At 51.7% G+C, this 26,021-nt stretch overlaps 1 protein-coding gene across 4 annotated transcripts in view; it reads right to left on the bottom strand.

Annotated features, from left to right (window-relative positions):
* The window catches only part of mapkbp1 (mitogen-activated protein kinase binding protein 1), a 270,559-nt gene that overhangs the window by 15,638 nt on the left and 228,900 nt on the right, over positions 1–26,021 (bottom strand). For all 4 annotated transcript variants that reach the window (XM_087990116.1, XM_087990117.1, XM_087990119.1 and 1 more), the window contains 2 exons: positions 7,320–7,512; positions 5,092–5,365 (listed from right to left, as the gene is read on the bottom strand). In XM_087990116.1, coding sequence (XP_087846242.1) covers positions 5,092–5,365; positions 7,320–7,512 — 467 coding nt within the window. The remainder of the gene's footprint in view (positions 1–5,091; positions 5,366–7,319; positions 7,513–26,021) is intronic.

Genomic DNA, 26,021 nt, shown 5'->3' with positions numbered 1-26,021 from the left:
CAGTGGGGTCGGAGCTTTATGTAGTGTGGTTATCTGAAATAAACTGTTACTAAAAATGGGGATTTGAACTCTATTTAAATACAGTTATCTCCTTAAGTATAAATTAGAATCTCCACTAGAGATCCTCATCGCTGTGAGACCCTCAGTACTGAGAGATACTCATCGGTGTGGGACCCTCAATACCGAGAGATACTCATCGGTGTGGGACCCTCAATACTGAGAGATACTCATCGTTATGGGACCCTCAATACTGAGAGATACTCATCGTTATGGGACCCTCAATACTGAGAGATACTCATCGTTATGGGACCCTCAATACTGAGAAATACTCATCGTTGTGGGACCCTCAATACCGAGAGATACTCATCGCTGTGGGACCCTCAATACCGAGAGATACTCATCGGTGTGGGACCCTCAATACCGAGAGATACTCATCGGTGTGGGACCCTCAATACCGAGAGATACTCATCGGTGTGGGACCCTCAATACCAAGACATACTCATCAGTGTGGGAACCTCAATACCGAGAGATACTCATCGCTGTGAGACCCTCAATACCGAGAGATACACATCGTTATGGGACCCTCAATACTGAGAGATACTCATCGTTGTGGGACCCTCAATACCGAGAGATACTCATCGGTGTGGGACCCTCAATACCAAGAGATACTCATCGCTGTGGGACCCTCAATACCGAGAGATACTCATCGGTGTGGGACCCTCAATACCGAGAGATACTCATCGGTGTGGGACCCTCAATACCAAGACATACTCATCGTTATGGGACCCTCAATACCGTGAGATACACATCGTTATGGGACCCTCAATACCGAGAGATACTCATCGTTATGGGACCCTCAATACCGAGAGATACTCATCGGTGTGGGACCCTCAATACCGAGAGATACTCATCGCTGTGAGACCCTCAATACCGAGAGATACTCATCGTATGGGACCCTCAATACCGTGAGATACACATCGTTATGGGACCCTCAATACTGAGAGATACTCATCGTTATGGGACCCTCAATACCGAGAGATACTCATCGTTATGGGACCCTCAATACCGAGAGATACTCATCGTTATGGGACCCTCAATACCGAGAGATACTCATCGGTGTGGGACCCTCAATACCGAGAGATACTCATCGCTGTGGGTCCCTCAATACCGAGAGATACACATCGCTGTGGGACCCTCAATACCGAGAGATACTCATCGCTGTGGGACCCTCAATACCGAGAGATACTCATCGTATGGGACCCTCAATACTGAGAGATAGTCATCGGTGTGGGACCCTCAATACCGAGAGATACTCATCGCTGTGGGACCCTCAATACCGAGAGATACACATCGCTGTGGGACCCTCAATACCGAGAGATACTCATCGCTGTGGGACCCTCAATACCGAGAGATACTCATCGTTGTGGGACCCTCAATATCGAGAGATACTCATCGCTGTGGGACCCTCAATACTGAGAGATACACATCGCTGTGGGACCCTCAATACCGAGAGATACACATTGTTATGGGACCCTCAATACCGTGAGATACACATCGTTATGGGACCCTCAATACCGAGAGATACTCATCGTAAGGGACCCTCAATACCGTGAGATACACATCGTTATGGGAACCTCAATACCGAGAGATACTCATCGTAAGGAACCCTCAATACCGAGAGATACTCATCGTAAGGGACCCTCAATACTGAGAGATACTCATCGTTATGGGACCCTCAATACTGAGAGATATTCATCGATGAGGGACACTCAATACCGAGACATACTCATCAGTGTGGGATCCTCAATACTGAGAGACACTCATCGGTGTGGGACCCTCAATACTGAGAGATAGTCATCGGTGTCGGACCCTCAATACTGAGAGATAGTCATCAGTGTGGGACCCTCAATACTGAGAGATACTCATCGGTGTGGGACGCTCAATACCGAGAGATACACATCAGTGTGGGACCCTCAATACTAAGAGATACTCATTACTGTGAGACCCTCAATACTGAAAGATACTCATCGTTATGGACCCTCAATACCGAGAGATCCTCATCATTGTGGGACCCTCAATACCGAGAGATACTCATCGTTGTGGGACCCTCAATACCGAGAGATACTCATCGTTGTGGGACCCTCAATACCGAGAGATACTCATCGTTGTGGGACCCTCAATACTGAGAGATCCTCATCGTTGTGGGACCCTCAATACCGAGAGATACTCATCGGTGTGGGACCCTCAATACTGAGAGATACACATCGTTATGGGACCCTCAATACCGAGAGATACTCATCGTTATGGGACCCTCAATACCGAGAGATACTCATCGTTGTGGGACCCTCAATACCGAGAGATACTCATCGTTATGGGACCCTCAATACCGAGAGATACTCATCGCTGTGAGACCCTCAATACCGAGAGATACTCATCGGTGTGGGACCCTCAATACCGAGAGATACTCATCGTTGTGGGACCCTCAATACCGAGAGATACTCATCGGTGTGGGACCCTCAATACCGAGTGATCCTTATTGTTATGGGACCCTCAATACCGAGAGATACTCATCGTTGTGGGACCCTCAATACCGAGTGATCCTTATTGTTATGGGACCCTCAATACCAAGAGATCCTCATCGTTGTGGGACCCTCAATACCAAGAGATCCTCATCGTTGTGGGACCCTCAATACTGAGAGATACTCATCGCTGTGGGACCCTCAATACCGAGTGATCCTTATTGTTATGGGACCCTCAATACCAAGAGATACTCATCGTTGTGGGACCCTCAATACCGAGAGATACTCATCGGTGTGGGACCCTCAATACTGAGAGATACTCATCGCTGTGGGACCCTCAATACCGAGAGATACTCATCGGTGTGGGACCCTCAATACCGAGAGATCCTCATCGTTGTGGGACCCTCAATACTGAGAGATACTCATCGCTGTGGGACCCTCAATACCGAGTGATCCTTATTGTTATGGGACCCTCAATACCAAGAGATACTCATCGTTGTGGGACCCTCAATACCGAGAGATACTCATCGCTGTGGGACCCTCAATACCGAGTGATCCTTATTGTTATGGGACCCTCAATACCGAGAGATACTCATCGTTGTGGGACCCTCAATACCGAGAGATACTCATCGGTGTGGGACCCTCAATACCGAGAGATACTCATCGTTATGGGACCCTCAATACCGAAAGATCCTCATCGCTGTGGGACCCTCAATACCGAGAGATAGTCCCATCGTTATGGGACCCTCAATACCAAGAGATACTCATCGTTGTGGGACCCTCAATACCAAGAGATCCTCATCGTTGTGGGACCCTCAATACCGAGAGATCCTCATTGTTATGGGACCCTCAATACTGAGAGATATTCATCGTTGTGGGACCCTCAGTACCAAGAGATCCTCATCGGTGTGGGACCCTCAATACCGAGAGATACTCATCGTTGTGGGACCCTCAATACCGAGAGATCCTCATTGTTATGGGACCCTTAATACTGAGAGATACTCATCGTTGTGGGACCCTCAATACCGAGAGATACTCATTGTTATGGGACCCTCAATACCGAGAGATACTCATCGTTGTGGGACCCTCAATACCGAGAGATCCTCATTGTTATGGGACCCTCAATACTGAGAGATATTCATCGTTGTGGGACCCTCAATACCAAGAGATCCTCATCGGTGTGGGACCCTCAATACCGAGAGATACTCATCGTTGTGGGACCCTCAATACCGAGAGATCCTCATTGTTATGGGACCCTTAATACTGAGAGATACTCATCGTTGTGGGACCCTCAATACCGAGAGATACTCATTGTTATGGGACCCTCAATACCGAGGGATACTCATCGTTATGGGACCATCAATACCGAGAGATCCTTTGTCCTTTGCCCACCACTGACATACTTCAGAGCTTCAGCTCTTCCATGTTTTTTGCTAAATGAAATGTGTAATCTTACATAGGTGCTGTTCAAGTGTCTCATGGTCTGCGAGCTGCCAAGACATCCAGCCAACAGCCCATCTGGGAGCTAGCGTAACTCAAGTATCAGCAAGTTATCAATAAGGAAGTAGCGGAGGCTGGTACAATTGCAACATTTAAGAGGCATTTAGATGGGTATATGAATAGGAAGGGTTTAGAGGGATATGGGCTGGGTGCTGGCAGGTGGGACTAGATCGGGTTGGGATATCTGGTCGGTATGGACTAGTTGGACCGAAGGGTCTGTTTCCATGCTATATATGACTCTGGAAAAACAGACAAAATACTGCTGAGGCTGGAGAGGTTAAATAAGGCAATATGCACTGGAGAAACCAAAGAGGTCAATCAATATCGATAGGAAGAGAAACAGTGTTAACTGTAGTGATTGAAACAATGTCAGTAGGTGGATGTCATAGAATATGAGTTCCCTGATTGGGGCTGTTAACCTGGTCCAATTAGGGAGCCCTGGCTGACACACACAAACATGAAAGTCAGGGGTTCTGTTCACTCTGAGACCAGGCTCTGAGCTGGCAGGGTCAGTGTCATATATTATGCACATGTAAATAAAGGGTGACCTGGTGATGGATACCTCTGTGGAGTTACTTCATTCACATTTTCAGTTCAATGTGGCTCTTTTTCAGACTTCAAAGCAGTGATATTGACGTCAGAACGTGAACTCTGTTTCTCTCTCCTCTGATGCTGTGAGATCTACTGAGCTTCTCCAGCACTTTCTGTTCCTATAACTGAGACTTTAAACCTTGGTCAACTCATTACAGCATATCTTCAACACCACGCTCCTGGACTTATAGGATCAGATTCCTTTTCATTAGCTAACGTGTTGAGAACAGAAATTGTAAATAGCTTTCTTGTCCCTTTCACACTTTGGTCATAGCTCGATTTTTCTTCAGGTAGTTGACATCAAAGAGTTTTTCTTTGCAGGTATTCTAACTTTGGAGGGCTCAAATCAAGAAAAAAACAATCCAAAACAGTTCAAATGCTCTGAGGTTGTGAAAGGCACTGTATAAATGCCAGTTATATGTTTTTCTCTGGTCAGAATTCCCTTGAGGTAAAGATGTCCTACTGCCTCCCTGCTCCTTACCTTCATGAATGAGGTCGTGGACAGATTGGGATTTTCTCATGGTCGCACTCGGTGACACGGCTGGACTTGGGTGTGCAGACACCGACTGCACCTTCACTGATCCCCCAATGAACACCTTCCGGGTTTCCAGAGCCAGGTTCCGCTTCCTCTGGCCGTACATCGCTCGGACAGATACCGACTTGTCAGGAACAGCACCGGACTCTGTTCGAAACGGGGCTTTCACCGGAGTTCTCCCGGGGACGGAATGCAACGCTGAACTGAAGTTTGGTGCGAGCTGCAGAAAAACACAGTGGAATAAATCAATTCCATAAGGAACTAGTTTTAGGGAAAGGGCAACGTCTGGCACGCGGCCCCATTGTTTGAACCTATTTGAAAACTGCCATTAGGCTGGTCCACTTTCGTACCTCCAGTCAGAGAGGCTCGTCAGTAAGGTCTCAGTGTAGAAATCCAGCTCCAGTATGATACTTGTTACTAATACCTCCAAAAGCAGTAGCTCAATATCTATCATGAAGAATTGCATCATCAGTGTTTCCATGGATGTATCTCAGACCCAACATCACCACTGGACCAACACTGCCAGTGCCTCCAGTAAAGGTGACTTTGCTGACAATACCTACACTAGATTGACTCACCAATATCCCCCCCCTTTTGTACCACACTGTGGGTGGTCTATAACTCACTGCTGGAAGGGGTAGGGCCCGCAGTAGGCATCTCTGCCTGGAGGCACTGATCTGTAAACGCATCATTTTCATCCTCTTTTGGAATACTGCATTCAATTCTGGTCTCCCCGTTATAGGAAAGATGCTGTAAAACTTGAAAGGTTGAGGTAAAGATTCACAACGATGTTGCCAGGGTTGGAGAGTTTGAGCTATAGGGAGAGGCTGAATAATCTGGGGCTGTTTTCCCTGGAGCTTCGGAGGCTGACCTCATAGAGGTTTATAAAATCATGAGGGGCATGGATAGGGTAAATAGGCAAGATCTTTTTCTTTCGGGTGGGGGAGTCCAAAACCAGATGGCATTGGTTTAGGGTGAGAGGGGAAAGATTTGAAAGGGACCTAAGGGGAAACGTTTTCACGCAGAGGGTGATAAGTGTATGGAGTGAGCTGCCAGAGGAAGTGGTGGACTGGTACAATTGCAACATTTAAAAGGCATCTGGATGGGTATATGAATAGGAAGGGTTTGGAGGGATTTGGGCCAAATGCTGGCAAATGGGACCAGATTAATGTTGGACATCTGGACAAGTCGGATTAAAGGGTCTGTTTCCATGCTGTACATCTCTATGACTCTAACTGAAGTGACATATGTTTTCTTCTGTGAACAAATCCCCACATCAGAGATTAATCCCACATAGCTGAGAACAAAGACACACTTTGAGTCAAAGACACAGAAGCAGGTCACTCCTTTCCCTTGCTGGCTCTATGAAGAAGTTAACCAATCTGTCCCACTCTCTTGCTCTCTCCCCATGAGCTAATAAACTTTCCCCTTCAAGAATTGATCCAATTTCCTTTTGCAAGTTGCTACTATTGAAACTGCTTCCCCCACACTTCCCGGAAATGCATTCCAAATCAAAACTTGCTATTTGCAAGTTAAATTTTCCTCATGTCAACTTGGCCAATCACCATAAATCCCAGGAAGCAGTTACCCTGACTACACCTTCAGACTTTTCCATACCAGGCTCAAATCTGCTTTTAACCTTCTCTTCTTGAAGCCGAACAATCCCTGCGCTTTCAGTCTCTCAGAATAACTAAAGACCTTTAGTCCTGACACCATTCTAGTGAATTCCTCTGCACCTTCTCCAAGTCCTTGTCTCCAGAGCAGAATTGATGTACATCTGGGAAACTATAATCATAGAATCCCTACAGTGTGGAAACAGACCCTTCGGCCCAACAAGTCCAAACCAACCCTCTGAAGAGTAACCCACCCAGACCCATTCCCCTACCCTGTATTTACCTCTGACTAATGCATCTAACCTACACATTCCTGAACACTATGGGCAATTTAGCATGGCCAGTTCACCTGACCTGCACACCTTTGGGAGGAAACTGGAGCACCCGGAGGAAACCCACGCAGACACAGGGAGAATGTGCAAACTCCACACAGCCCAAGACTGGAATCAAACCTGGGTCCTTGGTGCTGTGAGGCAGCAGCGCTAACCACTGAGCCACCGTGCCGCCATAATACGTAGGAACAAAAAATATTGGGAAAATTCAAAATGAAGCAGGCCTTACATCATCTGCTGGTTTCTGATCATCATTCCTGTCATTTTTCAAATCTTCTTGCTTCTGAAGTTCTCTCTTGTCTTCAGTCTTCACTTTGAAGACCTCTCCTCCTTGTTGTCCTAAGTTTGAGCCGGGGAATGTAACTTGGTTGGATCTGGGCTCACTCTGCTGGATGGCCTTGGAACTAATATCTGGAGATTTCCTGCAAACAGTCAACAGTTTGAATACCAACACTATGGTAAAACAAAATGGTGTTGGGGAAGCTAATGGGATTAAAGGCTGATAATCTACACTCCAAAGTACCAAAGGCCATGGCCCTCGACATACTGAATTCATTGGTCAACTTTCCAAATTCTAAAGATGCTGGAGCAGGCTTTGCAGATTGGAGGGTGGTAAACGTAACCTCACTATTTAAAAGGGGAGGGAGAGGACAAACAGAATTACAGACCGGCTAGCCTCGTGGGGAAAATCCATAATAAAAGAAATGCAAACAGAACATTTGGAAAGCATTTAATGGGAATAGACAAAATCAGCATGAGTTCATGAAAGGGAAATCACGCTTAACTAACCTTACTGGAGTTTTTTTTTGAGGACATGGCTAGTAGAATAGATAAGGGAGAACGTGTGGATGCAGCTCAAGAAGGCTTTTGATACCTGACAGTAAGAGGCTAGTGGGCAAAATAAAAGGGAATAGAATTGGGATTAATATATTGGCATGTATTGAGAACTGCTTGACAAACCGGAAACAAATAGCGGGGAAGATGATGTCCTGGTGGCTGTTAATCCAGTGACCCAAGTGATATCCTGGGGACTGAGTTCGAATCCTGCTTTGGCAGATGGTGGAATTTGAATATAATAAGAGTCAAATGATGACCATGAATCCATTGTCAATTGTCCCAAAACCCCATCTGGCTCACTAATGTTCTTTAGGGAAGCAAAGTGTCATCCCTACCTGCTCTGGCCTACATGTGACTCCAGGTCCACAGCAATGTGGTTGACTCTTAACCTCCCTCTCAGCAATTAGGGATGGGCAATAAATGCTGGCTTAGCCAGGGACATCCTCATCCCATGAATTTAAAAAACTTGGTCTTTTTCTGGGTGACCAGTGGTGTACAGGAATCAATGTTTGGGCCCCAGCTTTTCCCAACAAACACCAATGACTTGGTTAAGGGAACCAAATGCAACATTTCCAATGATAACAGGGTGGCCGAGGCAAGTTGAGTTTGGGGACACGACACATCGCAGATGCAGTATGATGTAGGTAAAGGTAAGGCTTCAGTGCGAGAAACAGAAATGTATTATTTAAATGGTGATAAATTGGCCAGTGTGGATGTACGAAAAAGATCCTGGTGCCCTTTTACAGCACTCCATGGAGGTAAACAAGTTGGTGCAGCAAGCAATTGGGAGAGTACTTGGCAATACCAGCCTTCATTGTAAAAGGTTTTGAGTTCAGAAATAGGAATGTTTTAGTGCAGTTATATAGGGCCTTGGTGAGACCGCGCCTGGAGTATTGTGTGCAGTTTTGGTATCCCTGCCTAAGAAAGGATATATTGGCATAGAGGCAGCACATTGCAGGTTCATGAGGCTGAGACCAGAGATCACAACACTGTCCGAGGGGGAGAGATTGATTTGACTGGACCTGTATTCAATGAAGTTTAGAAGGATAAGAGGGCATCTGATTGCAATATATAAAATTCTAACAGGACTGAACAAACTAGATGCTGGGAGGATGATTTCCCTGGTTGGGGAGTGTAGAATCAAGGCCCACAATATCTGGATAGGAAGTGTGATGCAAAGGACTGAGATGAGGAAACACTTCAAAGAGTAGTGAACCCATCTACTACAGAAGGCTATGGAGGTCAGGTCATTCAGTGTGGTCAGGGGAAGAGATTGATACATGGTACATCAAGGGGGACGTGGAAAAGATGGGAATATAGCATTGAGACTGATAATCAGCCATGATCATATTGAACAGCAGATTAGATCTGAAGGGCTGAATGGCCTACTCCTGCTTTTCATTTCTTTGTTATCAAGTAGGATATATTCAAAAGGAAGCCCATTTTCGGCAAATGTTTTGAGACCTTGTACTCTGATAACAGCGTGACTTTTGCCAAATAGTTTCAGCACTAGGACGAAATGAAGTGGTCAATCTGTAAACATAAACTGGAAACTTCCTTCTGCCTGTGTTCAGCTGAAACTGAGACCTGTCAAAGGGTTTATCACAATGGGTGGGGCCAGAGACACACTCGCTCTTTTACACACACACACAGACACACACACAGTGACACACACACATAGTGACACACACTCACACAGACACACACAGTGACACAGACACACAGCCGGACACTCACACATACACACAAACACACACAGACTCACACACAGTGACACACACACTCATACTCACACAGTGACACGCACTCACACTCACACAGACACACACAGACAAACACACACTCACACATACACACACAGACACATACTCACACAGACACACACATACACCTTTTACCACTTTCTTTTCGATATAAATCTACCATTCTCAAACATGGATTGCGACCAGATTGAAGTCTTCAATACATTAACACGAAAAGGCAGGCTAGAACAGTATAGACTGAGAATTAGGGCCAGATCCTTCAGGAGAGATGTTAGCAAGCACTTCTCTACACAAAAGGTGGTACAGTATTGGAACTTCCTTCCACAAACAGCTGTGGATGCTGGATCAATTATTCATTTTAAATTTGCGGTAGATCAATTTTTGTTAAGCAAAGATATTAAGGGGTATGAGCCAAAGGCAGATAAATGAAGTTAGGCCACAAATCGACCATGATCTTATTAAATGGTGGAACTGACTCAAGGGCTTATGATTCAATAATGTGGGTTTCTGACTTGAAGATAACATTATTCACAGAAGCGAGAGTGCAAGAGAGAAAATGCGAGGCAGGAAGAGAGAGAGAGAGAGAGAGGGACAGAGATAGAGCGAATGCATGTGCAGGACACAGATAGAGAATGTAAGAGAGAGAGAATCCAAGAGAGAGAAGAATGTGAGTGAGAGAGAGAGAGAGAAAAGAGAATGCGAGAGAGAGGAGAGAGAATGTGAGGGACAGTGTGTGAGACAGAGACAGAGAGACAGTATGAGAGAGAGAATATGTTTGTGCGTGTGTGTGTGTGAGTGAGAGAGAGAGAGAGAGAAAAACACAGAGAGAGAGAGAGCGTGGAGGTGAGGGCAGAAAGAGAGAGACAGCAAGACAGAGAGTGAAAGAATGAGAGAAATGCATTTTAGTGGAAACTTTCAGGAAAATACTTCTGTAAACAAATGGAATCGTGGGAATAACTTTGGCCTGGATCAGTGATTGTAGTCTGGATTGTACCTGAGTATTTTCAGTTCAGAGCTACAGACAAGCTTTTAACTGATGATTTATCTCATCATCAGTCTCTCCTTTTCCATGTCAACTGCTTGTTGTGTCAGAGTTAGCACAGAAGGAGACCATTCAACATTAGGAGAAAGTGAGGACTGCAGATGCTGGAGATCATAGTTGAGAGTGTGGTACTGGAAAAGCACATCAGGTCAGGCAGCATCCAAGGAGCAGGAGAATCGATGTTTCGGACAGAAGCCCTTCATCAGGAATGAGGCTCTTGGGTCAGGGCTGAGAAATAAATGGGAGGGAGTGGGGTGTGGGTGAAGGTAGCCGAGAAAGCGATAGGTGGATGAAGGCGAGGGGGAAAGGTGATAGGTCAGAGGAGTCAGTGATGGATAGGTCCGGAGGGCGGTACTGGGTTGGAACCTTGGGACGAGGATAATGTTGGGGGGAGGGGAACGAAGGGGCGTTGAAGTGGCTAAATCTCTTCAGCCATGTCTTAAAGCAGACTCGCTACCACAGCCACATCTCCTTCCTCAGTGCCTGCCTATCGAACAGTCTGATCCCACATGGACCACATTCAGGCCAACCCAGTTTGGAACTGAACAGGATACCCGGTACTTTTTCAAACATTTTTTTATCCCATCCACGTGGTTGACGGTGCCCTCCAGCCCATCTCCTCCACTTCATGCACCACCGCCCTTGAACCCCACCCTTCCTAACGCAACCAACCTCCGCATACAACGCATCATCCTCAGCCACTTCTGCCACCTCCAAACGGACCCCACCACCAGAGATATATTTCCCTCCCCACCCCTATCAGCGTTCCGGAAAGACCATTCCCTCCACGACTCCCTCGTCAGGTCCATACTCCCCACCAGCTTATACCCCACTCCTGGCACCTTTCCCTGCCACTACAGGAAGTGCAAAACCTGTGCCCACACCTCTCCCCTCACCTCCGTCCAAGGCCCCAAGGGATCCTTCCACATCCGTCAGAAATTTACCTGTACCTCTACCAATGTCATCTATTGCATCCATTGCACCCGATGTGGTCTCCTCTACATTGGGGGGACAGGACGCCTTCTTGCGGATCATTTCAATGAACATCTCGGGGACACCCGCACCCACCAACCCCACTTCAACTCCTCCTCCCACTCTGTCAAGGACATGCAGGTCCTGGGTCTCCTCCACCGCCAAACCGTTACCACCCAACACCTGGTGGAGGAACGCCTCATATTCCGCCTTGGGACCACACGGGATAAATGTGGATTTCAACAGCTTCCTCATTTCTCCTCCCCCGACATTATCCCAGTCCCAAGCCTCCAGCGCGGCACCCCCCCCACCCCCCCACCCCCATCATCTTCTCTCTCACCTTCATCCACCTATCACTTTCCCAGCTACCTTCCCCAAAACCCACCCCCTCCCATTTATCTCTCAGCCCCAACCCACAAGCCTCATTCCTGATGAAGGGTTTCTGCCCGAAACATCGATTCTCCTGCTCCTCGGATGCTGCCTGACCTATTGTGATTTTCCAGTGGCACACATTCAGCATTGGGCCAGAACGACTCGAAGTGTTTTGCATTGACTCTCAAAGAATTCATAACCTTCACTCCAAACCTGCACTCTCTCCCAACCACTTGTCAATCTCACCACGCCCAGCAATATTCTCACTCAATGAGGATTTTTTCCAATCACAATCCTTATGCCACAAACACGTTCCTCCTTGTTACACTGGCATCATCACTATAACACAGTCATGCACACCTGGTAATACCTGGCACCAACTTTATAAAATAGGCACACTTTCCCTGTACCATAGGTACACCTTCACTACAACATAGGCACACCCTCCCTGCAACACAGGCACACCCGCCCTGCAACACAGGCACACCCTCCCTGAAATACAGGCACACACGCCCTGCAACACAGGCACACACTCCCTAAAACACAGGCACGCCCTCACTGCAACACAGGCACACTCTCCTTGTAATACAGGCACATACTCCCTACAACACAGGCACACTCTCCCTACACAATAGGCACACCGCCCCTACAACACAGGCACACTCTCCCTACAACACAGGCACACCCTCCCCGCAACACAGGCACACCCTCCCCGCAACACAGGCACACCTTCCCCGCAACACAGGCACACCCTCCCCGCAACACAGGCACACCGTCCCTACAATACAGGCACACCCTCCCCGCAACACAGGCACACCCTCCATACAACATAGGCACATTCTCCCTATAATACAGGCACACCTTCCCTGCAACACAGGCACACCCTCCCTGCAACACAGGCACACCCTCCCTACAATACAGGCACAGCCTCCCCGCAACACAGGCACACCCTCCCAGCAACACAGGCACACCCTCCCTACAATACAGGCACACCCTCCCTACAATACAGACACACACTCCCTGCAACACAGGCACACCCTCCCTGCAACATAGGCACACCCTCCCTACAATACAGGCACACCCTCCCTGCAACACAGGCATACCCTCCCCGCAACACAGGCACATCCTTCCTGCAACACAGGCACACCCTCCCTGCAACATAGGCACACCCTCCCTACAATACAGGCACACCCTCCCTACAACACAAGCACACCGTCTCTGCAACACAGGCACACCCTCCCTACAATACAGGTACACCCTCCTTGTAATACAGGCACACCCTCCCTGCAACACAGGCACACCCTCCCTGCAACACCCTCCCTACAACACAGGCACACCCTCCCTGCAACACAGGCACACCCTCCCTGCAACACACTCCCTACAACACAGGCACACCCTCCCCGCAACACAGGCACACCCTCCCTGAAACACAGGCACACACTCCCTGCAACACAAGCACACCCTCCCTGCAACACAAGCACACCCTCCCTACAATACAGGCACACCCTCCCTGCAACACAAGCACACCGTCCCTGCAACACAGGCACACCCTCCCAACAATACAGACACACACTCCTTGTAATACAGGCACACCCTCCCTGCAACACACTCCCTACAACACAGGCACACCCTCCCTGCAACACAGGCACACCCTCGCTGGACCACACTCCCTGTAACACAGGCATACCTTCCCTACAACTCAGGCACACCCTCCCTGCAACACACTCCCTACAACACAGGCACACCCTCCCTGCAACACAGGCACACCCTCCCAAAAATACACTCCATACAACACAGGCACACCCTCCCTGCAACACAGGCACACCCTTCCTGCAACACAGGCACACCCTCCATGCAACAAAGACACACCCTCCCTTCAATACAGGCACACACTCCTTGTAATACAGGCACACCCGCCCTGCAATACAGGCACACCCAACCCACAACACAGGCACACACTCCCTGCAACACAAGCACACCATCCCTGCAACACAGGCACACCCTCCCGACAATACAGGCACACCCTCCCTGCAACACAAGCACACCGTCCCTGCAACACAGGCACACCCTCCCTACAATACAGACACACGCTCCTTGTAATACAGGCACACCCTCCCTGCAACACACTCCCTACAACAAAGGCACATCCTCCCTACAACACAAGCACATCCTCCCTGCAACACAGGCACACCTTCCCGACAACACAGGCACACCCTCCCTGCAACACAGGCAAACCCTCCCTGCAACACAGGCACACACTCTCTGCAACACAGGCACACTCTCCCTGTACCATAGGCACACCTTCCCTCCAACACAGGCACACCCTCCCTGCAACACAGTCACACCCTCCTTGCAACACAGGCACACCTTCCCTACAACTCAGGCACACCCTCCCTGCAACACAGGCACACCCTCCCTGCAACACAGGCACACACTCTCTGCAACACAGGCACACCCTCCCTGCAACACAGGCACACCCTCCCGACAATACAGGCACACTCTCCCTGCAACACAAGCACACCGTCCCTGCAACACAGGCACACCCTCCCTACAATACAGACACACGCTCCTTGTAATACAGGCACACCCTCCCTGCAACACACTCCCTACAACACAGGCACACACTCTCTGCAACACAGGCACATCCTCCCGAAAATACACTCCCTACAACACAAGCATACTCTCCATGCAACACACTCCCTGTAACACAGTCATACCTTCCCTACAACTCAGGCACACCCTCCCTGCAACACACTCCCTACAACACAAGCATACTCTCCATGCAACACACTCCCTGTAACACAGTCATACCTTCCCTACAACTCAGGCACACCCTCCCTGCAACACACTCCCTACAACACAGGCACACTCTCCCTGCAACACAGGCACACCCTGCCTACAACACAGGCAAACCCTCCCTACAACACAGGCACATCCTCCTGAAAATACACTCCCTACAACACAGGCATACCCTCCCTGCAACACAGGCACACACTCCCTACTACACCCTCCCTGCAACACAGGCACACACTCCTTGCAACACAGGCACACACTCCCTGCAACACAGGCACACCTTCCCTACAACACAGGCACACCCTCCCTGCAACACAGGGACACCCTCCCTGCAACACAGGCATACCCTCCCTGCAATACAGGCACAACCTCCCTGCAACACAGACACACCCTCCCTGAAACAGAGGCACACCCTCCCTACAATACAGGCACACCCTCCTTGTAATACAGGCACACCCACCCTGCACCACAGGCACACCCTCCCTGCAACACCAGCACACCCTCCCTGCAACACACTCCCTACAACACAGGCACACCCTCCCTTCAACACACTCCCTGTAACACAGGCATACCTTCCCTACAACACAGGCACACCCTCCCTGCAACACACTCCCTACAACACAGGCACACCCTCCCTGCAACACAGTCACACCCTCCTTGCAAAACAGGCACACCTTCCCTACAACTCAGGCACACCCTCCCTGCAACACACTCCCTACAACACAGGCACATCCTCCCTGCAACACAGGCACACCCTGCCTACAACACAGGCAAACCCTCCCTACAACACAGGCACATCCTCCCGAAAATACACTCCCTACAACACAAGCATACTCTCCCTGCAACACACTCCCTGTAACACAGGCATACCTTCCCTACAACACAGGCACACCCTCCCTGCAACACACTCCCTACAACACAGGCACACCCTCCCTGCAACACAGGCACACCCTGCCTGCAACACAGGCACACCCTCCCTACAACACAGGCACATCCTCCTGAAAATACACTCCCTACAACACAGGCATACCCTCCCTGCAACACAGGCACACACTCCCTACTACACACTCCCTAAAACACAGGCACACACTCCTTGCAATACAGGCACACCCTCCCTGCAACACAGGCACACCTTCCCTACAACACAAGCACATCCTCCCTGCAACACAGGCACACCTTCCCGACAACACAGGCACACCCTCCCTACAATACAGGCACAGCCTCCCCGCAACACAGGCACACCCTCCCTGCAACACAGGCACACCCTCCGTGCAACACAGGTACACCCTCCCTACAACACAGGCACACCCTCCCTGCAACACAGGCACACCCTCCCTGCAACACAGGCACACCCTCCCTGCAACACAGGTACACCTTCCCTACAACACAGGCACACCCTCCCTGCAACACAGGCACACCTTCCCTACAACACAGGCACACACTTCCTGCAACACAGGCACACCCTCCCTACAACACAGGCACACCCTCCCTACAACACAGGCACACCTTCCCTGCAACACAGGCACACCCTTTCTGCAACACAGGCATGTCCTCCTTGTAATACAGGCACACCCTCCCTGCAACACAGGCACACCTTCCCTGCAACACAGGTACACCCTTTCTGCAACACAGGCACATCCTCCTTGTAATACAGGCACACCCTCCCTGCAACACAGGCAGATCCTCCCTGCAACAAAGGCACACCCTCCCTGCAACACAGGCATACCCTCCTTGTTATATAGGCACACACTCCCTACAACACAGGCACACCCTCCCTGCAACACAGGCACACCTCCCTACAATACAGGCACACCCACCTTGTAATACAGACACACCCTCCCTGCAACACAGGCACACATTCACTACAACACAGGCACACCCTCCCTACAACACAGGCACACCCTGCCTGCAACACACTCCCGACAACACAGGCACACCCTCCCTGCAATACAGGTACACCCTTCCTGCAACACACTCCCTACAACACAGGTACACCCTCCCTGCAACACACTCCCTACAACACAGGCACACCCTCCCTACAATACAGGCACACCCTCTCTACAACACACTCCCTGCAACATATGCACACCCTCTCTACAACACAGGCACACCCTCCCTGCAACACACTCCCTACAACACAGTCAAACCCTCCCTACAACATAGGCACACTCTCCCTGCAATACACTCCCAAAAACACAGGCACACCTTCCTGGCAACACAGACACACACTCCCCACAACATAGGCACACCCTCCCTACAACACAGGCACACCCTCCCTGCAACACACTCCCTACAACACAGGCACACCCTCCCTGCAACACAGGCACACCCTGCCTACAACACAGGCAAACCCTCCCTACAACACAGGCACATCCTCCTGAAAATACACTCCCTAAAACACAGGCACACCCTCCCTTCAACATACTCCCTGTAACACAGGCATACCTTCCCTACAACACAGGCACACCCTCCCTGCAACACACTCCCTACAACACAGGCACACCCTCCCTGCAACACAGGCACACCCTCCCTCCAACACAGTCAAACCCTCCCTACAACATAGGCACACCCTCCCTGCAATACACTCCCTAAAACACAGGCACACCCTCCTGGAAACACAGGCACACCCTCCTGGAAACACAGGCACACCCTGCCTACAGCACAGGCAAACCCTCCCTACAACACAGGCACATCCTCCCAAAAATACACTCCCTAAAACACAGGCACACCCTCACCACAACACAGGCACACCCTACCCGCAACACACGCACACCCTCCCTGCAACAAAGGCACATCCTACCTACAATACAGGCACACCCTCCTTGTTATACAGGCACACCCACCCTGTACCACAGGAACACCCTCCCTGCAACACCAGCACACCCTCCCTGCAACACACTCCCTACAACACAGGCACACCCTCCCTTCAACACACTCCCTGTAACACAGGCATACCTTCCCTACAACACAGGCACACCCTCCCTGCAACACACTCCCTACAACACAGGCACACCCTCCCTGCAACACAGGCACACCCTCCCTACAACACAGTCAAACCCTCCCTACAACATAGGCACACCCTCCCTGCAATACACTCCCTAAAACACAGGCACACTCTCCTGGCAACACAGACACACACTCCCCACAACATAGGCACACACTCCCTACAACACAGGCACACCCTCCCTACAACACAGGCACACCCTCCCTGCAACACACTCCCTACAACACAGGCACACCCTCCCTGCAACACAGGCACACCCTGCCTACAACACAGGCAAACCCTCCCTACAACACAGGCATATCCTCCCGAAAATACACTCCCTAAAACACAGGCACACCCTCACCACAACACAGGCACACCCTACCCGCAACACAGGCACACCCTCCCTGCAACAAAGGCACATCCTACCTACAATACAGGCACACCCTCCTTGTTATACAGGCACACCCTCCCTACAACACAGACACACCCTCCCTGCAACGCAGGCACACCCTCCCTACAATGCAGGCACAACCCTCCCTGCAACACAGACACACCCTCTCTGAAACAGAGGCACACCCTCCCTACAATACAGGCACACCCTCCTTGTAATACAGGCACACCCACCCTGCAACACCAGCACACCCTCCCAGCAACACACTCCCTACAACACAGGCACACCCTCCCTTCAACACACTCCCTGTAACACAGGCACACCCTCCCTACAATACAGGCACACCCTCCCTGCAACACAGACACACCCTTCCTGAAACAGAGGCACACCCTCCCTACAATACAGGCACACCCTCCTTGTAATACAGGCACACCCACCCTGCACAACAGGCACACCCTCCCTGCAACACCAGCACACCCTCCCTGCAACACACTCCCTACAACACAGGCACACCCTCCCTTCAACACACTCCCTACAACACAGGCACACCCTCCCTGCAACACAGGCACACCCTCCCTACAACACAGGCACACCCTCCCTTCAACACACTCCCTGTAACACAGGCACACCCTCCCTACAATACAGGCACACCCTCCCTGCAACACAGACACACCCTTCCTGAAACAGAGGCACACCCTCCCTACAATACAGGCACACCCTCCTTGTAATACAGGCACACCCACCCTGCACAACAGGCACACCCTCCCTGCAACACCAGCACACCCTCCCTGCAACACACTCCCTACAACACAGGCACACCCTCCCTTCAACACACTCCCTACAACACAGGCACACCCTCCCTACAATACAGGCACACCCTCCCTGCAACACAGACACACCCTTCCTGAAACAGAGGCACACCCTCCCTACAATACAGGCACACCCTCCTTGTAATACAGGCACACCCACCCTGCACAACAGGCACACCCTCCCTTCAACACACTCCCTACAACACAGGCACACCCTGCCTGCAACACAGGCACACCCTCCCTACAACACAGGCACATCCTCCTTGCAAAACAGGCACACCCTCCCTGCAACACACTCCCTACAACACAGGCACACCCTCCCTGCAACACAGTCACACCCTCCTTGCAAAACAGGCACACCTTCCCTACAACTCAGGCACACCCTCCCTGCAACACACTCCCTACAACACAGGCACATCCTCCCTGCAACACAGGCACACCCTGCCTACAACACAGGCAAACCCTCCCTACAACACAGGCACATCCTCCCGAAAATGCACTCCCTACAACACAAGCATACTCTCCCTGCAACACACTCCCTGTAACACAGGCATACCTTCCCTACAACTCAGGCACACCCTCCCTGCAACACACTCCCTACAACACAGGCACACCCTCCCTGCAACACAGGCACACCCTGCCTGCAACACAGGCACACCCGCCCTACAACACAGACACATCCTCCTGAAAATACACTCCCTACAACACAGGCATACCCTCCCTGCAACACAGGCACACACTCCCTACTACACACTCCCTAAAACACAGGCACACACTCCTTGCAATACAGGCACACACTCCCTTTAACACAGGCACACCTTCCCTACAACACAGGCACACCCTCCCTGCAACACAGGCACACCCTCCCTGCAACACAGGCACACCCTCCCTGCAACACAGGGACACCCTCCCTACAATACAGGCACACCCTCCCTGCAACACAGACACACCCTCCCTGAAACAGAGGCACACCCTCCCTACAATACAGGCACACCCTCCTTGTAATACAGGCACACCCACCCTGTACCACAGGCACACCCTCCCTGCAACACCAGCACACCCTCCCTGCAACACACTCCCTACAACACAGGCACACCCTCCCTTCAACATACTCCCTGTAACACAGGCATACCTTCCCTACAACACAGGCACACCCTCCCTGCAACACACTCCCTACAACACAGGCACACCCTCCCTGCAACACAGGCACACCCTCCCTACAACACAGTCAAACCCTCCCTACAACATAAGCACACCCTCCCTGCAATACACTCCCTAAAACACAGGCACACCCTTCTGGAAACACAGGCACACCCTCCTGGAAACACAGGCACACCCTGCCTACAACACAGGCAAACCCTCCCTAAAACACAGGCACATCCTCCCAAAAAACACTCCCTAAATCACAGGCACACCCTCACCACAACACAGGCACACCCTACCCGCAACACAGGCACACCCTCCCTGCAACAAAGGCACATCCTACCTACAATACAGGCACACCCTCCTTGTTATACAGGCACACCCTCCCTACAACACAGACACACCCTCCCGGCAACGCAGGCACACCCTCCCTACAATGCAGGCACAACCCTCCCTACAACACAGGCACACCCCTCCCTGCAACACAGACACACCCTCCCTGAAACAGAGGCACACCCTCCCTACAATACAGGCACACCCTCCTTGTAATACAGGCACACCCACCCTGTACCACAGGCACACACTCCCTACAACACAGGCACACCCTCCCTTCAACACACTCCCTGTAACACAGGCACACCCTCCCTACAATGCAGGCACACCCTCCCTACAATACAGGCACACCCCTCCCTGCAATACAGACACACCCTCCCTGAAACAGAGGCACACCCTCCCTACAATACAGGCACACCCTCCTTGTAATACAGGCACACCCACCCTGTACCACAGGCACACCCTCCCTGCAACACCAGCACACCCTCCCTGCAACACACTCCCTACAACACAGGCACACCCTGCCTTCAACACACTCCCTGTAACACAGGCATACCTTCCCTACAACACAGGCACACCCTCCCTGCAACACACTCCCTACAACACAGGCACACCCTCCCTGCTACACAGGCACACCCTCCCTACAACACAGTCAAACCCTCCCTACAACACAGGTACACCCTCCCTACAACATAGGCACACCCTCCCTGCAATACACTCCCTAAAACACAGGCACACCCTCCTGGCAACACAGACACACACTCCCCACAACATAGGCACACCCTCCCTACAACACAGGCACACCCTCCCTGCAACACACTCCCTACAACACAGGCACACCCTCCCTGCAACACAGGCACACCCTCCCTACAACACAGTCAAACCCTCCCTACAACATAGGCACACCCTCCCTGCAATACACTCCCTAAAACACAGGCACACTCTCCTGGCAACACAGACACACACTCCCCACAACATAGGCACACACTCCCTACAACACAGGCACACCCTCCCTACAACACAGGCACACCCTCCCTGCAACACACTCCCTACAACACAGGCACACCCTCCCTGCAACACAGGCACACCCTGCCTACAACACAGGCAAACCCTCCCTACAACACAGGCATATCCTCCCGAAAATACACTCCCTAAAACACAGGCACACCCTCACCACAACACAGGCACACCCTACCCGCAACACAGGCACACCCTCCCTGCAACAAAGGCACATCCTACCTACAATACAGGCACACCCTCCTTGTTATACAGGCACACCCTCCCTACAACACAGACACACCCTCCCTGCAACGCAGGCACACCCTCCCTACAATGCAGGCACAACCCTCCCTGCAACACAGACACACCCTCTCTGAAACAGAGGCACACCCTCCCTACAATACAGGCACACCCTCCTTGTAATACAGGCACACCCACCCTGCAACACCAGCACACCCTCCCAGCAACACACTCCCTACAACACAGGCACACCCTCCCTTCAACACACTCCCTGTAACACAGGCACACCCTCCCTACAATACAGGCACACCCTCCCTGCAACACAGACACACCCTTCCTGAAACAGAGGCACACCCTCCCTACAATACAGGCACACCCTCCTTGTAATACAGGCACACCCACCCTGCACAACAGGCACACCCTCCCTGCAACACCAGCACACCCTCCCTGCAACACACTCCCTACAACACAGGCACACCCTCCCTTCAACACACTCCCTACAACACAGGCACACCCTCCCTGCAACACAGGCACACCCTCCCTACAACACAGGCACACCCTCCCTTCAACACACTCCCAGTAACACAGGCACACCCTCCCTACAATACAGGCACACCCTCCCTGCAACACAGACACACCCTTCCTGAAACAGAGGCACACCCTCCCTACAATACAGGCACACCCTCCTTGTAATACAGGCACACCCACCCTGCACAACAGGCACACCCTCCCTGCAACACCAGCACACCCTCCCTGCAACACACTCCCTACAACACAGGCACACCCTCCCTTCAACACACTCCCTACAACACAGGCACACCCTCCCTACAATACAGGCACACCCTCCCTGCAACACAGACACACCCTTCCTGAAACAGAGGCACACCCTCCCTACAATACAGGCACACCCTCCTTGTAATACAGGCACACCCACCCTGCACAACAGACACACCCTCCCTGCAACACACTCCCTACAACACAGGCACACCCTGCCTGCAACACAGGCACACCCTCCCTACAACACAGGCACATCCTCCTTGCAAAACAGGCACACCCTCCCTGCAACACACTCCCTACAACACAGGCACACCCTCCCTGCAACACAGTCACACCCTCCTTGCAAAACAGGCACACCTTCCCTACAACTCAGGCACACCCTCCCTGCAACACACTCCCTACAACACAGGCACATCCTCCCTGCAACACAGGCACACCCTGCCTACAACACAGGCAAACCCTCCCTACAACACAGGCACATCCTCCCGAAAATGCACTCCCTACAACACAAGCATACTCTCCCTGCAACACACTCCCTGTAACACAGGCATACCTTCCCTACAACTCAGGCACACCCTCCCTGCAACACACTCCCTACAACACAGGCACACCCTCCCTGCAACACAGGCACACCCTGCCTGCAACACAGGCACACCCGCCCTACAACACAGACACATCCTCCTGAAAATACACTCCCTACAACACAGGCATACCCTCCCTGCAACACAGGCACACACTCCCTACTACACACTCCCTAAAACACAGGCACACACTCCTTGCAATACAGGCACACACTCCCTTTAACACAGGCACACCTTCCCTACAACACAGGCACACCCTCCCTGCAACACAGGCACACCCTCCCTGCAACACAGGCACACCCTCCCTGCAACACAGGGACACCCTCCCTACAATACAGGCACACCCTCCCTGCAACACAGACACACCCTCCCTGAAACAGAGGCACACCCTCCCTACAATACAGGCACACCCTCCTTGTAATACAGGCACACCCACCCTGTACCACAGGCACACCCTCCCTGCAACACCAGCACACCCTCCCTGCAACACACTCCCTACAACACAGGCACACCCTCCCTTCAACATACTCCCTGTAACACAGGCATACCTTCCCTACAACACAGGCACACCCTCCCTGCAACACACTCCCTACAACACAGGCACACCCTCCCTGCAACACAGGCACACCCTCCCTACAACACAGTCAAACCCTCCCTACAACATAAGCACACCCTCCCTGCAATACACTCCCTAAAACACAGGCACACCCTTCTGGAAACACAGGCACACCCTCCTGGAAACACAGGCACACCCTGCCTACAACACAGGCAAACTCTCCCTAAAACACAGGCACATCCTCCCAAAAAACACTCCCTAAATCACAGGCACACCCTCACCACAACACAGGCACACCCTACCCGCAACACAGGCACACCCTCCCTGCAACAAAGGCACATCCTACCTACAATACAGGCACACCCTCCTTGTTATACAGGCACACCCTCCCTACAACACAGACACACCCTCCCGGCAACGCAGGCACACCCTCCCTACAATGCAGGCACAACCCTCCCTACAACACAGGCACACCCCTCCCTGCAACACAGACACACCCTCCCTGAAACAGAGGCACACCCTCCCTACAATACAGGCACACCCTCCTTGTAATACAGGCACACCCTCCTTGTAATACAGGCACACCCACCCTGTACCACAGGCACACACTCCCTACAACACAGGCACACCCTCCCTTCAACACACTCCCTGTAACACAGGCACACCCTCCCTACAATGCAGGCACACCCTCCCTACAATACAGGCACACCCCTCCCTGCAATACAGACACACCCTCCCTGAAACAGAGGCACACCCTCCCTACAATACAGGCACACCCTCCTTGTAATACAGGCACACCCACCCTGTACCACAGGCACACCCTCCCTGCAACACCAGCACACCCTCCCTGCAACACACTCCCTACAACACAGGCACACCCTGCCTTCAACACACTCCCTGTAACACAGGCATACCTTCCCTACAACACAGGCACACCCTCCCTGCAACACACTCCCTACAACACAGGCACACCCTCCCTGCTACACAGGCACACCCTCCCTACAACACAGTCAAACCCTCCCTACAACACAGGTACACCCTCCCTACAACATAGGCACACCCTCCCTGCAATACACTCCCTAAAACACAGGCACACCCTCCTGGCAACACAGACACACACTCCCCACAACATAGGCACACCCTCCCTACAACACAGGCACACCCTCCCTGCAACACACTCCCTACAACACAGGCACACCCTGCCTACAACACAGGCAAACCCTCCCTACAACACAGGCACATCCTCCCGAAAATACACTCCCTAAAACACAGGCACACCCTCACCACAACACAGGCACACCCTACCCGCAACACAGGCACACCCTCCCTGCAACACCAGCACACCCTCCCTGCAACACACTCCCTACAACACAGGCACACCCTCCCTTCAACATACTCCCTGTAACACAGGCATACCTTCCCTACAACACAGGCACACCCTCCCTGCAACACACTCCCTACAACACAGGCACACCCTCCCTGCAACACAGGCACACCCTCCCTCCAACACAGTCAAACCCTCCCTACAACATAGGCACACCCTCCCTGCAATACACTCCCTAAAACACAGGCACACCCTCCTGGAAACACAGGCACACCCTCCTGGAAACACAGGCACACCCTGCCTACAACACAGGCAAACCCTTCCTACAACACAGGCACATCCTCCCGAAAATACACTCCCTAAAACACAGGCACACCCTCACCACAACACAGGCACACCCTACCCGCAACACAGGCACACCCTCCCTGCAACAAAGGCACATCCTACCTACAATACAGGCACACCCTCCTTGTTATACAGGCACACCCTCCCTACAACACAGACACACCCTCCCTGCACGCAGGCACACCCTCCCTACAATACAGGCACAACCCTCCCTGCAACACAGACACACCCTCCCTGAAACAGAGGCACACCCTCCCTACAATACAGGCACACCCTCCTTGTAATACAGGCACACCCACCCTGCAACACCAGCACACCCTCCCAGCAACACACTCCCTACAACACAGGCACACCCTCCCTTCAACACACTCCCTGTAACACAGGCACACCCTCCCTACAATACAGGCACACCCTCCCTGCAACACAGACACACCCTTCCTGAAACAGAGGCACACCCTCCCTACAATACAGGCACACCCTCCTTGTAATACAGGCACACCCACCCTGCACAACAGGCACACCCTCCCTGCAACACCAGCACACCCTCCCTGCAACACACTCCCTACAACACAGGCACACCCTCCCTTCAACACACTCCCTACAACACAGGCACACCCTCCCTGCAACACAGGCACACCCTCCCTGCAACACAGGCACATCCTCCTTGC

This window comes from Chiloscyllium plagiosum, unplaced genomic scaffold (genome assembly GCF_037043375.1).
Source record: "Chiloscyllium plagiosum isolate Xiang-an unplaced genomic scaffold, Cpla_swu_hap1 HiC_scaffold_8, whole genome shotgun sequence".
Classification (NCBI taxonomy): Eukaryota; Metazoa; Chordata; class Chondrichthyes; order Orectolobiformes; family Hemiscylliidae; genus Chiloscyllium; species Chiloscyllium plagiosum.
Note: the sequence above shows the minus strand (reverse complement) of the source record. Positions and strands in the feature narration are given on the sequence as shown.